General features: G+C 46.9%; 1 protein-coding gene across 3 annotated transcripts in view; it reads left to right on the forward strand.

The window, feature by feature from the left end:
• Ahnak (AHNAK nucleoprotein) overlaps positions 1-16,991 on the forward strand; it is an 88,416-nt gene that overhangs the window by 50,510 nt on the left and 20,915 nt on the right. Inside the window, exon 6 of one of the 3 annotated variants that reach the window (XM_038317761.1) lies at positions 14,014-14,130. The exons of the other annotated variants lie outside the window; for them this stretch is intronic. Within the exon in view, the coding sequence (XP_038173689.1) occupies positions 14,014-14,105 (92 nt within the window). The 3' untranslated portion in view covers positions 14,106-14,130. The remainder of the gene's footprint in view (positions 1-14,013; positions 14,131-16,991) is intronic. 3 annotated transcript variants of the gene reach the window in all.

Consider the following 16,991-nt stretch of genomic DNA (forward strand, 5'->3'; position numbering starts at 1 on the left):
AGGGATCAAAGTCAGGTCCTAAGCCAAGTTGGAAGTTATTGCCTTTACCCTCTGGTCCATCTCACCAGCTACAGGAAGAGGGTTGTGCTTACCTTCACAGGGATGTCTCTCTCACTTGATCATGGATGCTTCCTTAGAAACTGATTTGCGCTGGGCGTGGGGTTATTATTAGACTCCCAGGACTGGGAAAGCAGAGACAGGAGGATTGCTGCCGGTTCTAGGTTATCCTGGTTTGTATAGCAAGTACCTATGTGCCAGCCTGGGCTATCTATCAAGAGCCTATCTCAAAATCAACACTCAAAGAAACAACAACCAAATAAGGAAAGTAGCGATGTTCATTAGGCAAAAGGATTGCTATGAATTCAAGGCCTATCTGGGTTACAGACAAGTTCAAAGGCAAGCCTTGGGTATATACATACCAGGACTGTCTCAGACACACACACACACACACACACACACACACACACACACACACACACACATTGTAGCAAACACACACACTCTCACATACACTGTCTCAAGCATAGTCTCTCTCCCCCACCCTCCTTCCCTCCCTCCCTCTCTCCCTCCCTCCCTCCCTCTCTCCCTCCCTCCCTCCCTCCCCCCCTCTCTTTCTCTCATAGCCTCAAACAAAGGAAGAGAATAGCTTATGTGTCCTCTCTCTTTTGGACTTGGAAGCTGGATATTTGTGTAAACAGGGCTTCTTTTGGATTCCAGAAATCAGCCTTACCTGCCCTGCCATTTGCTTCCAGATCACAAAGGGATTTTGGCATTTCTCTGAGATCTAAAAACCAGCTTGCATAGAATAGAGCTTGCGTTTGGTCAGCTGTGGTCAGTTATTTTGTCAAAAGAGTAGCAAGTCAGTCCACAGAGCCACTTCTAGACCTTGAGAGCCTTGTAATTCTCTGCCTGGTCAGTCTGTGGCTTCAAGGCTAATAGACATTTTGAGGGTGAGATGTTGGGGCGTGGAAGCTCCAAATGCAGCCCACGCAGCCGCAGCCCTGACTGTCCTGCTTCAAGGGCAACAGACAGACCTAAGGCTGCCTGGGCTCCACTCCGGTTTCAGTTGCTGTAACCCTGGGCACGCTATAGTTTGTTTGCTTTTTCTTTCTGTTTATTTATTTTTAAACAGGGGCGGGGTCTTCCTGTGCAGCTCAGGTTGGCTTGGGGCTTGTGATCCTCCTGCCTCCACCTCCTGAGTACTAGGATTACAGATGGGCATGTGCTGCCACACCCAGTTCATTTTATATTTAAGTTCCTGAGTCATACTCACACTGTGACCTTGGTAAACGTTTAAAGACAACAAAACCATTTTAACCTGATTGTTTTCACTGTGAGTGACTGAACCCAGGGCCTTGCAGTTGCCAGGCAAGCATTCTACCATTGAGTTACATACCTTGCCTCTCTTTTTTCTCTTTTCCTTTTCCTTTCTTCTTCCTGTTTATATATTATTTGTTTACTTGAAAAGGTCTCTTGGAATTCAGACTGGCCTTGATCTCATTTTGTAGCTGATGATGAGCTGAGGTTAGCTTCAAACTTACTTTTTTGGCAAGGATGGCCTTGAGCTCCTGATCCTCTTGCCTCTACCTTCTGAATGCTGGGGTTATAGCATGAATCATCACATCTGGTTTATTTATCGTGGTCATTGACTCTGTGCATGCTAGGCAAGCACTCTACTCCAGCTCTCGAGTCCTGTCTTTAACTTTTTATTTTGAGACAGGGTTCCACTAATTTGAACTCATTTTGAAGCTCAGACAGATTGTGAATCCTTCTGTCTTAGCTTCCTGAGTGGCTGGGACACTAGGGTTGGCTTACAATTTCTTCTGCTTCTTTTTTTAAAGGTTTATTTATTTTATTTGAGAGAGAGAGAGAGAGAGAGAGAGAGAGAGAGAGAGAGAGAGAGCTCCTGTGTGCGCCTGCTTCTATGTGTACTATCTGTGTGCCTGATGCCCTTGGAGGCCAGAAGAGTTACAGACAGTTGTGAGTTGCCTTGTGGGTGCTGGGAATTGAATGTGGGTCTACCGGAAGAGCAGTCAGTGATCTTAACCTCTGAGCCATCTCTCCAGCCCCTGGTTTTATGATTTTTGTGATGTTCACTTCAGTGGCACTAAGTGCCTTCCTGTTCTCGTGTGAGCCTCACCAGGCACAACCTCCAGAACTCTTCCCATCTTCCACAGCTCAAACTCTACAATCACCAACTCCCCATTCCCTCTACCCAGCTCCTCGTGACCACCTTCCTTGCTGCGACTCTGTGAATCCCGTGACTCCACATACCTAATAAAAGAGACTCTAAACTGCCTGTTCTTTGAGGTCTGGCTTGGTCACTTACAATAATGTACTCAGTGTTACAGCATTTGTCAGAAGGTAATCACTGTTCAATAGTAATAGTGTTTATTTTATGTATGTGCCACATGTTGTTTGTTTGTTCACCTGTTGATGAACATTTGGGATGCTTTTTACCTTTTTCTGCTATGAACACTGATGAATGAATATCTCTTCCAATCAAAAATTACATTTGCTACAAGTATGATGGTGCACACCTCTAATCCCAGTACTCAGAAGGCAGAGGCAGGTGGATCTCTGTGAGTAAGAGGTCAGCCTGGTCTACACAGCCAGTTCCAAGCTATCCAGGGCTACATAGCGAGTTTCTGTCTCAAAATATTTTTTTGAATGTGCGGAAATGTGGCAGTGGAGATGAGAGGAGAGCTTCCGGGAGCTGGCACTCCCCTTCCACCACGTGAGTCTGGAGGACTGAATTCAGGTTGTTGGGCCCAGTAGCAATCTCCTTTTACTGGCTGAGCCATCTTGTCAGCCTTGATTCCACTTCTCTTGGGTATGTAGCCAGTACTGGAACTTAGGGATATAGTCCCTAGCTTGTGCTTTATAAATCAGGAGACGTCTGACCACTCACTAGGAAAGTTCTTTTTACCACCCCCACTCTCTACCGCTGTGGCTCACAGACTTTACCTTCATAAGCATCAGCTTGTTCAGATGAACAACAGGTCCTGAGTTCATCGCTGTATCTGATGCGCCATTAGCAATCCCCGTCGTCCCATCTTCCACATCTGTAATGCAGTCACTTTTCTGTGACCACCACAACGTTGGTCCCTGATTTGAGCCACAGATCTCACCTGCATTACGGTGGCTGTTTCCTAACTGGTCTCCCTCTCGGTGTCTTAGCCCCTCTGGTCTTTTAGTAGCACAGCAACAAGACTGATTCTTTCAAAACATGAGACAAATCAGGTCAGCCTAGGCTACATACCTCAAAAATAAGTATGTCATTTGCCACTTAGAACTTTCTGTAGCTCTCCCTCTCACTGGGAAGCATACACGGCTCAAGGGCTAAACACGGTCTAAGGTTGCATAGCATCCAGCTCCTGCTTTCCATCCCTTGATCCTTTGATGTTCTTTGACCTGGCAATCAAACTCCTTGCTATGAGCTATGCCCGGAATGCCCTTCTGTTTGATAAGTTCTTCTCTCAGTAAACATCACCTCACTAGAGAGACCTCTAACATTCCTTACGTAGCTAACAAGTTCTCCCTCTCCTGTCTTCAGGTATAACATAGTCATCCATCCATCCATGCATCCATTCTCCTTCCTCCCTCCCTCCCTCCCTCCCTCCCTCCCTCCCTCCCTCCCTCCCTCCCTCCCTCCCTCCCTCCCTCCCTCCCTCCCTCCCTCCCTCCTTCCCTTCCTTCCTCCCTCCCTCCATAAAGAGAGTATGTTTGTTGTTGATAGCTGTGCACCTGGCCCTCTGAGAACGGGACCTGTCATTTAGTGGGCATCCAGTCAACATTTTCAGGGTGGGGAAATGATCTGAGTGCTTCCTCTGCTTCAGGTGCTACGGAAATGCTTTCATCAAAAATGAGTGCAGGAGGTGTTATCAGCCATAGGCGCTGGCTGCACAAACCGAGCCCTCATGTGGCTGCAACTTGCCCTTGGGTGTCAAGAGTTGGGACCTGAGCAGAGACGAATTGAGTACCTCCTATTCATCCTTGGCTTTGTCACCAGTCAGCCAGATGGGGTCTAGTAATGAACTCATCATGCTATAGATAGCTAATTGCAGCTTCCTCTCCCTATCCTTTGGTGCTGAGGGTGGAGCCCAGGGCTTCACACAAGCTAGCAAAGAGTGTACCCCACCCAACAACTGCTTTTATGTATTTATTTCTTGATTTATTTATTTATTTTTAAAATTTTATGTGTTTGAATGTTTGGTCTGCATGGAAGTCTGTGTGACACGTGTGTGCCTAGTACCCTGTAGAGATCTGAAGAGGGGGCTGGATCCCCCTGAGACTGGAGTTACAGACGGTTGTAAGTCCTGGCAACTTTTTCTGAGCTGCGTTTCCTTGACCTGATGCTGTAGAGAACATAGTATGCAGATCTCTGACAGAGGGCAGAATTTCAGAGCTGGCTGGTTCTTTAGCTTTCTTTTGGTTACCAGTCCCTCTTGATGTAAATCTTTAGGAAGAGGCCTGGTGAGGTTGAGCTGCCCCTGACTCCTGGGTGGTCCTGAGCTGTGAATGGGTTGATTCCTGAGCCTGTAGCTTTCTTTTGGCAAACCAGAAGTTCTGACAGCCACTTAAAGAACAGGCAGAATGGTTGCTCTTATCAACTAGGGACCCCCATGACTCTGGGATTTTGGGGTCTCCTGTAACTTGAGTGCAGATCACTTTTAGGAGGGGCAGATGCTAGCTGAGATCTCCAGCTCTGGTGGACTGCTCTTCACTCAGTGTTTCTTGGTGTAAAAATTATGGTACTTCTAAATGTCTCTGAGGTGTTAAACTGCACGAGATAATGAGTCTTAGGACATAGTATGTCTTCATGTTCTGAACAGTTTGTCTCTGCCTTTTCTCAAGTCTCTTAGGGGTTAAATGCAAACAGGAAGGAGCAGGTCCATTCTGCATATTCTACACATTCAGAGGAAGCTACTGCTTAAAAAAGTATTGTCTCAAAAACTTAAATAATTTTTCCAAAGTCACAGGGAACCAGCATTTGAACCTAGACTGGGCAGCTCCAAAGTCTTTTACTTATTATGTTTTGTGGCCTTGATGAAGATTTATGAAGAAGGCAAGCTGGACCTTGAAGAAGGTTCCAGGTTTTACATCATGGGGACAATTTGAATGATGGCTTGGAGACAGAGGCAGACCCAATAGGAGTAAGAAAGTGACCCCACCTGGAAAAGGGTATGTGCTGGTGAGCTGTGGGAAAGATGAAGAGGCAGGAGGGTGAGGACAGATCAGGAACGATCTTGCCTACTGGGCATGGTGAAGCACTTCTGTACTCCCAGTTCTTGAAAGGCTGAAACAGGAGGATTGCTGTGGGTTCCAGACTGGCTTTGCCTACACAGGAACCTGGAAGCAGGGGCTGATGCAGAGGCCATGGAAGAGTGCTTCTTACTGGTTTACTTCCCATGTCTTGCTTAGCCTGCTTTGTTGATCCTGTGAAGCTGTGTTACTTTGCCTGCCTAAAACACCTGATTGGTCTAATAAAAAGCTGAATGGCCAATAGCTAGGCGGGAGAGGGATAGGCAGGGCTGGCAGGCAGAGAGAATAAATAGAAGGAGAAAAAGAGAGGGACAGAAAAAGGAGAGGAGGATATCAGGGGCCAGTCATCCAGGTACACAGCAAGCCATGGAGAAAAAAAACAAAAAAGAGACCCTGCCTTGGGGGAAAAAAAATCTTACCCAGTGTGATAGCTCACATCTGTAATCCAAGCACTTGGAGGGTTGTTGAGGCAGGAGAATTGCTGTAAGTATGAGGTTAGATCGGGCTATTTTGTCTTAGTTAGGGTTTTTATTGACCAAAACCAACTCAGTGAGGAAAGGGAAACTTTCACAGCACTGTTCATCACTGAAGGAAGTCAGAACAGGAACTCACAGGGCAGGAACCTGGAGGCAGGGGCCGATACAGAGGCCATGGAGGAGTGCTGCTTACTGGTTGACTCCCCATGGCTTGCTCAGCCTGCTTTATAAGACCCCAGGACCACCGAAGGTACCACCCACAATGAAAACCCTTTATAGGCTTGCCTATAACTCAGCCTTGTGAAAACATTTTCTCACTTGAGGCTCCCTCCTCACTGGGGGACACTAGCTTGTGTCAAGCTGGCATAAAAGTAGCTGGCACAGCTATGCGGTGAGTGCCAGGCCATCCTGGACCGTATTGTGAAACTCTGTCTCAAAAAGAGAAACCAAACCAGGAGCAGCAAGATGGCTCTGTATGTGAAAGCATTTGCCACATAGGCTTGGTGACCTGAGTTGGAGCCCTGAACACATGTAAAGGTGGGAAGGAGGGAACCACCTCCATGAAGGTGTCCTCAAGCCTCCACACCTGAGCGTTAACACACCCACACCCCATATAACACACACACACACACTCCTCTTTCTCAATTAAAAAAATAGAGAAATAGAAAAGGTTTTAACATGTACGCAGAGGGCTTTTTTGATGAATAGGGGTACAGTCTTTGAAGCGTCTTGCAAGTGAATCTCTGGAGGTTTGAGGGTGCAATGTAGGTCAGAAGGTTGGAAACGTGGGGGTAGGAAGGCAGCACTGGGGGTTTACTCTAGGATGATGCAGAAGGAAACCTTGTCACCTTTCTTCCCAATTCTGCTTAGTTCCTGGTGGAAGGTCAGCCTGGAGGCTATCCCAGCTGCTAGAGTTTCCTGTGTGGGTCACATATTCTTAAGCATCAAGGCACCCGCAGGGCTTTGGGGGAAGGGGAAAGATGTCAGTCTCAGTGGGCCAGTGTGCAGGCAAGTAGCCTTCCTCCACATGAGTATTCTGACTCGGTCCGATCAGAAAGCAGCAGATCCAGGGAGTTTTTGTTTTTTACATTACAGCAGAATTCCTTGCATAGCAGAGAACTCAGGAAAGAAGGCCTGGCTTGAGGACAAAGGTCAGGGCTTCAGAGCTCAGGGCCCATTCAGAAAGGGCCAGGCCCTTTTGTGCTAAGCCGAAGTTTGCCTGACAAGCCTCAGAGTTGATGTGGAATGAACTCTGTCATGACTAGTGATTTAATCTAATCCCCAAGCTCCACTTTCTCCCACCTTGAAACTATCAGCCACAGAGGGGCTTTGACAGGAGGAGAGGTAAGTTTGGCAGGCACTGGCACTGCCCAGGACTGCTGGCGCTGGGTCTAGCATGCTTTCCCCAGCAAGCCCTGCAGAGTTCAGAGGACTGACCTCCTTGGCAGGCAGGGAGCAGGGTTTGGGTGAGACTTCCAAGCCCGACTGCTGCTCTCCTGCTAGGAACTAGCCATGGTGGGAGGCTGGGAAAGGGAATGCCATCCTCCAACCTGGCATTATCAAGCCAGAAGAAGCACCTGGCACCTTATCCACCTCTCCCCTGCATTCCAGCTCCTTGGAACCAGCCAAGTCTTTCACTAAAGTCCAAAGGAGGTGAGATACCCATATTCCCCAAAGCCATTTTGGACTGTTTTTGAGAACAAACTTCACAGTGTAGTAGGTGAAAGGGGCAGAGCTGCTCCCAAACGTCATCACCCAATTTCCCAGCCGGTTCTGGAAAGACGGTTTTGATGTCGTGCCTTACCTGGCTCACACACAGTAGAAGAAGGGAGTGGAAGGCACTAGGCCTCTGAGTAGAGGCCTGTTCCTTGTCCAGGCAGTTCCCCTCTGCATGGTGACAGGCTCTTAGAGAAACATCTTAATAAAAGTGTTCTGAGCAGCCTGGCAACCTTCCAACCTTTCTTGTACCAGAGGCAAAAATGTTGGCCTGACAAAAATGTTTAGGTAATCTCCCTGCACATTCACCACTTGTAGACCCCGAACTATACAAGTTGTGGAACTCTTGAGGAAAAAAAAATAAAGCCCTTTAAAAATTGCGCAATGACCTTATTCCAGTGAGTGCCAAAGTAGGTACTCTGTGATCTTGTAACTGTGTCAACGGGAGAGAGGTCCTTGTGCGTCAAGAGTCCCAGGAAGGGTCATTTTAATGTGATTCTTTCTTTCTTTTTATTTTATTATTTTGTGTGACAAAGGTCCATTACATAAGCCAGGCTCTCCTTGAATTCCAGATCCTCCTGCCTCAGTCTCCTGAGTGCTGATTACAGGCACGAGCCAAGAAACCCAGCCTTCCAGTGATTCTTGTAACAATATGTGCCCTTTTTCTATGTACTGCCTATTGTAGAGGTCAACTAGGGAAAATTAAAAGGAGAAAAGCAAATGATAAAGATTAGTTGCTGTATGGGGGGATTAAAATAATTTATTTTGTGTGTGTGCACATGTGCACATGCCTGTGGCTGGAGGCCACAGTCAACCTTGGGTACTGTCCCTGAGGGGTCATCCACTTTGTTGTTTTGAGGGCTAGTCTCTAATTGACCCAGAACTTGTGATTCAGTTGCCTCTGCCTCCCTGGCTCTGGGATTATGAACGCCGGCCATCATGAACTAATGTCCTCATGCTTGCTCAGTGTCTTGGTCACTGTATTGCTATGAAGAGATACCATGACCAAGGCCACTCTTGTAAAAGAAAACTTGCTTACAGTTTCAGAGTTTTAGTCCATTATCATCATGGAGGGGAGCATGGTAGCACCCAGGCAGATATGGTGCTGGAAAAGTAGCTGAGGGTTCTGTATTCAGATCTGCAGGCAGCGGGAAGATAGTGTGCGACACTGGGCCTGGTTTGGGTTTTTGAAACCTCAAAGCCCACCCCCTGTGACATACTTCCTCCAACAAGGCCACACCTCATAATCCTTCTCAAGTAGTACCACTCCTCATATCTAAGCATTCATTTATATGAGCCTGTGGGGGCCACTCCTGCTCAAACCACCACACCTAGCAAGCGTTTTACCAACTGAGCTGTCTCTTCACCTTTTTGTACTGGTATATCAATGAGGGTTTTCTCCACGTCAGGCAAGCACTCTACTAATCGGCCCCAGCAAAAGCCATTTTCTAAGTTGGACATGCTGTACATCTTTACTTCTAGCATTCAGGAAATGGAGGCAGGTGAATCTCTAAAACTTCTGGCCAGCCTGGTTTACATAGGGAGTTCCAGGCCAGCCAGGGCTACATAGTAAGACTCTGCCTCAAAAAAATAAAATAAAAAAGTGGGGAAGGCCTGGAGGGTGTTCGTGTCTAGCATGCATGAGGCTCTGGGATCAATCCACAATGATTAAAAAATACAAAAATTAGTTGATATTGCTCAGTTTGGGGCTACAGAGATGGCACAGTGGCTAAGAGCATTGTTCTCATAGAGGACTGGGGTTCCGTTCTCAGCATCCACATGGCTCCTAACAACTGTTTGTTATGGAGATCCTATACTCTCTTCTGGCCTCCACAGGACTTCAAGTCTATGATACACATATATTCATACATGCAGACAAACCATTCAAGTACATTAACATACAGACAAACAAACACATAAATATTCTTTCTCTTACCTCTTTTTTCTTGTTTTACTTTCCCTCTCTCCCCCTTTCCCTTCCTTTTTCTTTTCCTCCATTAGTCTCTCTCTCTCTCTCTCTCTCTCTCTCTCTCTCTCTCTCTCTCTCTCTCTCTCTCTCGGATAGAGGTGGATCTTAGGGGATTGGCGTGTACTAGGCAAGCACTCTACCCCTAAGCTACACTGTAGACTAAGATGCTGTTTTTCAATCATGCTCTCTGAGGTATGTGGGTAAGTGAGAGAGAGCTGATTGCTTGGGTCCTGGGTTTTGTTGGGAGTGTGGCTGGGGTGACTATGAGTAGCTAGCAGCCGAAGAAGGGTCTGGTCTTACTGTGGGCAGAGCTCAGGGGCTCAGCCCACCCTTGCAGGCCTTTAGGCTTGGCTGACAAGAAGGGGTTGCTGGAAGATAGCCTCCAAGATCCATGGGAGAAAGAGGATGAATGGAGAGATAAGGAGACCACGTACCCTCTCCTCTTAAGATAACAGTGTCTCTGGAGAGGAATTCCTGTGAGAAGGGGCTTCTGCATGGGCTCCTGGATTAAGAGCACTCTCCTGCCCTCACACCCAGTAAAACGGCAAGTTTCCCAGTGTACATTCCCATCACATACCAACCTTAGCCTTCTGTTTTCTTCCTCAAATATATCAAGGTCTCTGGGCCTTTTTCTGAGCTAGTCTCTGGCTAGGAATGCCTCAGGTCTCAGAACAGCCATTGCCAGCTCAGATAACTCAACCTTGGCTTTGATTAGGATCTCTCAGGTTTAAATCCTCAGAGACCTCCCTTGTCCACCTATCTCTTCCGTGTCATGTCTGACAGTGTCCCTTCTCACCCGACCCTGTCAGACTCTAGCCTCAGCCTCTAAGATCAGGACTCTGCTTCCCTCTGGCCAAGAGTTTCTCTCTGGCAGGTAGCTTTTCAGACACTTGAGCACAGCAGAAAGGACCCTTCTGATGTCTGTGAGCACCTGGGATATCAGGTCAGATTCTGTCTGCTCTTGTTTCAGTCTCCAGGACCCTGGCAAGTGTTCAGTAAGTGTTCGTGGTCTGATTGGATGACAAACTCACCTATTTCTTTAAAAGAGGCTTTTTTTTTGGTTTTTCAAGATAGGGCTTCTTTGTAGCTTTGAGGTCTGTCCTGGAACTAGCTCTTGTAGACCAGGCTGGCCTCCAACTCACAGAGATCCACCTGCCTCTTCCTCCCTAGTGCCACCACTGCCCAGCAAGAGGCATCTTTTAAAAAATTATTTGTTCATTATGATTACTGGTGAGTGTGTATGTATGCATGTATGTATGGAGAATGCATATGTATGTGTAAAGAACGTGTATGATTAAGGGTGCATGTGGGCCATAGCATGTACCTAGAGCTCAAAGGTCAACCTGAAAGAGGAGTCAATTTCTTCTACCTTGGGTTCTGGAAATCAACTCAGGTCATCAGTACTTTTTATTTGCTGAGCCATTTCAGTCCCTCAAACTCTCTCTTTCTCTCTCTCTCTCTCTCTCTCTCTCTCTCTCTCTCTCTCTCCATCTGTCTCTCTATCTATCTATCTATCTATCTATCTATCTATCTATCTATCTATCTATCTATCGTGAACAGGGTCTCTATGTGCTGGAACTCTCTGTGTAGACCAGGCTGGCCCCGAACTCGTAGAGAGCTGCATGACTCTGCCTCCTGAGTGCCTGGGATTAAAAGCTTTCAAACTCACTTTTTTTTTTTTTGAGGAATCAGTTGTCATAGTCTATATCTCATGCAACCCTCAGAAGATCCCTGAGAAGAAGGTGCTGTGTCCATTTTACAGATAAGGAAAGTGAGGCCTGGTGGGTTTGGTAACTGGCTGAAGTTACTGCTCACTTATTGTTTTAGACAGGGTCTGAGGATGGCCACAAGTGCTGGGGTTACGGGCCATCATGCTCAGGAAGTGACACATTAATAAGTGGTTCTTACATGGTTTACATACAGTCACGTCTGCTGTCACTGTCATCTCTACAAACCCTTCCTCTCCAGCTAACACTTGGTCCCCATTGCACGTCCCTATTAAACACTGCCTTCCCAATCCCCCTGCCTGAGCCCCTGCAGCCACCCTTCTATCTCCACACAGCTGACTGTCTGAGCGACCTCAGAAGGGGCTCTCACAGTTCGCCTTTGGGTCTGGTCTTTTTCGCTGTCAGAGTGTTTTAAACAAGAGCTTCTGGCTATCTTCATGTCAGGGTCTGGATCAATCCTTGGGAAATTATGGTAGCGGGTAGGAAGAGAGGGAGGGGAAGTGTGGTCCTGGCGTAGGCATCAAGGGAAGGCTGAATTCATGCGGTTGGTGAGGGCTGGTGTGAGTCAGAGTGGGCAGGAGCCGCAGAGAGGCCCTGGGCTGGGTGGGGGAGGGGAGGTGCCTGGCTTCTGGTTGTTATTACTTAGTGGCGGTGGGGTTGACAGAGGCCTAAGAATTCCAGGGGGAGAGATATCATGAATGGTGGCTCACAAGATGGGTGAAGTATTTGAAAGGGGTTGAATTCCTTACTCTCCTCCCTGCTGTGGCAAAGTTCTTCACTAAGCACATGAAGAAAGAGGGGATTTTTGGTTCACAGTTCTGGGGTACAGTGACGGAAAAGTCACGGTGGCAGGATAGTGGGGCAGCTGGTCATGTCACATGTGTGGGCTCATGTCTGTAATTCTAGCATTTAAATGGGGCTAGCATGAGGTCCAGGCCAGCCTAGGGCTATAGGGTAAGGCTAAGACTCAGACAGACAGACAGACAGACAGAAGATAGTTCAGGCATGGAGGCACATACTCGTAACCCCAGAATTTAGGGGTCAGAGGCAGGAACACCAAGAATTTAAATCATCCTTGGGTACATAGTGAACTTCAAGCAGGCCTGGTCTACATGAGACTTTGCTTCAAAAAAACAAAATGAAGACAAAAAATGTGGAAGAGGTTCAGTAGGTCAGTCAGCTCTTGCCTCTTGTTTTCTATTTTTTTGAGGTGAGGTCCCAATGTGTAAGCCCATTCGCTTCTCAAATATGTGGTCCTTGTACCTCAACCTCCTGAATGGTGGATTTATGGGTATTTGTGTGGATGCATGCCTGTGTGCATGTAACAGTGTATGCATATATGCACACATGCATCTATGTCTGTAAAGCACACACATATGCATGTGTGTGCTACACACATACAAAACACTCATGTATACATACATTTAAAAATGTATGTTTGTTTGCATATGCGTGGATGTGGACTTACATCCACGTATATGTGTATTTGAGAGCGGGCTGCCGGAGGCGAGAAACCTCTGCAGCTGTCAGGGGTCTTAGCCAGAGTTACTGTCAAAATGGCCTCAGACTTAGTCTCAGACTGGAGTGGTCCAGGCAAATATAAGTTAAAGACTTATCAGTAAAAATGGTATTGCCTCTGTTGGTGAGAATATGAGCAAAGAGGTCAAGACCATGATGGGGCTACCACTGAAACAGCTTACTTGAGCTCACTAACTCTAGCCAGACTAGGAAGGAACCAACAGAGGACCAAACTAGTCCCTCTGAATGTGGGTGACAGTTGCATGGTAGGGGCAGACTGCAGGGACCACTGGCAGTGGCACCAGGATTTAGTCCCTACTGCTTGTACTGGCTTCTGGGAACCCATTCTCTTTGGATGGATACCTTGCTCAGCTCAGATATCCTAGGGAGGGTCTTGGACCTTCCCCAAAGCAATGTGTCTTGTCCTCTCAAGGAGTGGATGGGAAGTGGGGTGGGGGGAAGGTGGAGGGAGTGGAAACTAGGATTGGTATGTAAAAATGAAAAAAGACAGTTTTTATTTTTTTAAAAAATAAAATAAAATAAAAAAATAGAAAAGTTAGATGGATAATGCTATCTTAACTTTATGAGGTCTTGTGGGTATGGAGATAGATCTAGGTTTGACTAATGTTTTCCCTTCCCCAAAGGGGAGGCCTGGAGGAGCGCCAGATGGGGCTATTATAGGGCGTTCAGACTCCTCTGTTACTGCAGACATGACGTCCCTTGTCCCACTGTGTCCATGCTGTTCACACTAGGATTCCCAATTCCCATTGTCTTTGCTCTCTTTTCGTGGTCAGTGGTTCTCAGTCAGGGGTGCTATATCTGCTAATATCTGAATACACTTGTCACAACTAGGGGACTTCTACTGCCATCTAGTATGTGGTGGCAGGATTGCTACTAATTAGTCTACAATGCAAAGCAGACTCCTGCAAGACACAAGAAAGAATTGTCCTATCCACAGTAGTTGTTGTTGCTGTTGCTTGGGCTGGTGAAATGGTTCAGTGGGTGAAGGTGCTTGCTGCTAAGTCAGATGATCAGAGTTTAATGTCCAGAACTCACATGGCTGAAGAGACAACTGACTCCCCACATGTGAACTCTCTCTCTCTCTCTCTCTCTCTCTCTCTCTCTCTCTCTCTCTCTCTCTCTCTCTCTCCCTCTGCTGAGATACTTGAGTTTAGGGCTGCTGGAGTTTCATGTTCAGCCAGAAGGACTCCTCTGAGCACTGCCAATGTCTCATGGTGCCAGGCACCATCATCCAGTTTGTACCCCTATTGCTAAGGAAGCTGAGGCTCTCCCTACAGGCATCCTTCTCCAGATCCTTCTCTGACATTCTTTCTATTTGCAGGGTTGGCCACTGTGCTGAAAGTTCCTGGGTTGTCCTATAAGGAGGGTTGTGTTGGGAGGAACTCCAACAGGCCCCATGTCTTCACTGTCTAATATTCCCTTGAAGTTTACCAGTTGGGTAAGCACTGGCTTATTGGGAACAACCTGGTTAGAAGTGTTTTGTTTTGTTTTTTTTTCTCTGCAAGAAAACTAGGGGAGAGGAATAAAGATCAACCTAAGGAAAACCATCATTCACAAACTTTCTGCCTCTAGTGCTGGATGAGCATCTGGGAGCCTAGTCAGCAAACAAGCCTCACTCTGTGGCATAATCAAACAGCAGGGCCAGGAAGTGTGAGGCTCTAACTCTGGAGGCTTTGGTAGCAAGGAAACCTGGGTCTTTTTCTTTTTTTGAGACAGGATCTCACCCCATCTAGGTCTCCTGAGTGCTGGTATCTTAGGTGTGAGCCATCAGGCCTGGCTTGCTTTTTGGTTTATGTTTGAACACACAGGCTTTGGTAGACTGTGCTTGCTGCTCACCTCATCTGTTTTACATTATGAACTAAAACAATTGTCACCTTCCTTTTCCTTCAAGCCTTCAAGTATACACACACACACACACACACACACACACACACACACACCCCTGTAGCTCTTACATGAATATACTTAATCCTGATATAATTACTACAACTAATCTAATTGTCTCCTGTGCTTCTAAGGGCCAGGGACCACGTCTTCATGACTCATCTTTAAGCCCTGGTCTCTGAAGTACTAAATGAACCTGACGGGAGATAAGGCTCCAGGAAGTGCTTTTTGAGCTAAACTCAAGTTCAAAGAAGCAAAATGGCAAATCTGAGCCACTGAACAGCCCGAGGAAAGGTTCTGCCGGGGAGTTATGTTGCCGGATATTTGCTTAGCTGTGTAAAGATATGTTGCATCTGTTTAATTATGTAAAGATGTGCTGCTGTTTTGCCTTGCCTAAGGCACCTGATTGGTCTAATGAAAGGCTAAATGGCCAATAATGAGGGAGGAGGTATAGGTGGTACTTTTGGGCAGGAGTGTAAGCAGGAGGAAGAATTTAGGCTTGAGGAGAAAGAAAAGGAGACGACAAGGAGATACCAGAGACCAACCAGACACAGAGGAAGCAGGAAAGTAGAACATACAGAATGAAAAGAGAGGAAAAAACCCTGAAGCAACACGTAGAGGAATAGAAACAGGTTAAATTAAGTTAAAAGAGTTAATGAGACAAGCCTAAGCTAGGGCCAAACATTCATAATCAATAAGTTTCCCTGTCTTTATTTGGGAATCTGACTGTAGCAGGGGATGCTGGTCACCCCTCATCTTTCCTTACCAAGCAAACCATGGCATCAAGTGTGGTTTCCTTAGTGTGGGTAGACTTGACCACCTCAAGAAATGTGTTTGGAATCTGTGGTAGAGATTAGATGCTGAGAATTTAAGGCGTCTCAGTCAGTCAGTCAGTCAGTCAGTCAGTCAGTCTGTCTGTCTGTCTGTCTCTCTGGCCTCATCCTGTATTTCCCTTACTCTGCTTTCTTCTGCCCTCCACCACACGGTCCTGGTGCCATGATGTTCTGTCCAAGTACATTGAACTGAGTAACCTTGGGATGACTTCTTTGAAACCTGTAGCCCAAATAAATCTTTCCTTGGTTACGTTGTTTTTGGCTCCAGTAATGATAAAGATTTTTCTTGGGGGAGAAGAGAATGGAGGCCTGAGAAGAAGCAGAGATTCATTGAGGGCAGATAAATCAGCTGGAAAGGCTAAAATATTGGCTGGTAGGAGAAGAGAAAGCCAGGGCAAGGGGAATATTTTTACTTGTTTATTTTTATTCATGTGTATGTGCATATCTCTATATCTATGTGTGGGTACCTGTGGAGGCCATGAGAGGGAGAGCCGGGGCTCCTGGGGTTGTGGTTACGGGGAGTTGTGAGCCATTTGGAACTGAACCCAGGTCTATTGGAGGAGCAGCATGTGCTATTAATGATTAAGGCATCTCTGCAGCCCCTGGGTAATATTTTTTAATTCTCTAAGATGGCAGATATTAAAACTTGTGGCCTGCTCAGGGCAATGATTCAATAGAGACAGAGAGATGGAAGAGGCAGAAGACAGGAAGATACCAGGTGAAGCCCTTGCATTAGGAGAAGGAAGGAGAGGGTTTTTTGTACTCTGTTAATTCCTGCCACAGCCGCCAGCCTGCCTTGACTGTCCCCCTAGGATGTTACGTCATCACCTGCTGCCAGGTGCCTTTCAACCGTCATTATGCCACATGCGCACCCCTTAAAAGTGCCCACAGGGTCCTCTCTCTTGATCTTGCTCCTCTTTTCTGTTTGTCTGTCTACCTGCCTCTCTCATGTACCCACTCCAAGACAGCCTTTTGCTCTTTCGCTCTCCCGTCTTCCCTCCCTTAATAAACCCCTTGCACGAACTTTGTTGCGTGGCACGTTCTCTTGGGGGCAGACCGTGGCAGGGCCTGCCACGGAACTTCCATGTGATTTATCCTTTCACCCTGGAGGGTGTTCTGGCCCTGGCAAGGAACAAGCAAAGCCCATCTGTAATTAGAGTTATCTGCCCAGCTTTAGCTAAAAGTCCAGTTTAAGATGAAAAGTTCCAGATCCCAGAAATACCCTTAGTTCCAGGCAAAGCAGGGCAGTTGGTCATTCCATCAAAGAGCAGGCCTGCTGTGAGAACTCACAGCTGGATGAAGGCAGGCAGGCAGGCAGGCAGGCAGAAGGCTGGACAGAAAGAAGATGAGGCAGCCTTTGATCTTGGCTTCTGTTTTCTTGGTGACTTAATCAATGAGATTGTAATCTGAAAGCAAAGACTAGGAGGGAGGCAGGCTCAGGGGACCAGATAGGGTGTGGCTCACCATGATGCAAAAGGAGAAAGAATTTCTAGCAAAGGTAGGGGCATTTTCAGGCAGTGCTGGGTGGCAGCTTGTCGTTGGTAGTCAGAAGTCTAAAGGGATACCAGTCAGCCTCAGTGTG

Source organism: Arvicola amphibius, chromosome 1 (genome assembly GCF_903992535.2).
Source record: "Arvicola amphibius chromosome 1, mArvAmp1.2, whole genome shotgun sequence".
NCBI lineage: Eukaryota > Metazoa > Chordata > Mammalia > Rodentia > Cricetidae > Arvicola > Arvicola amphibius.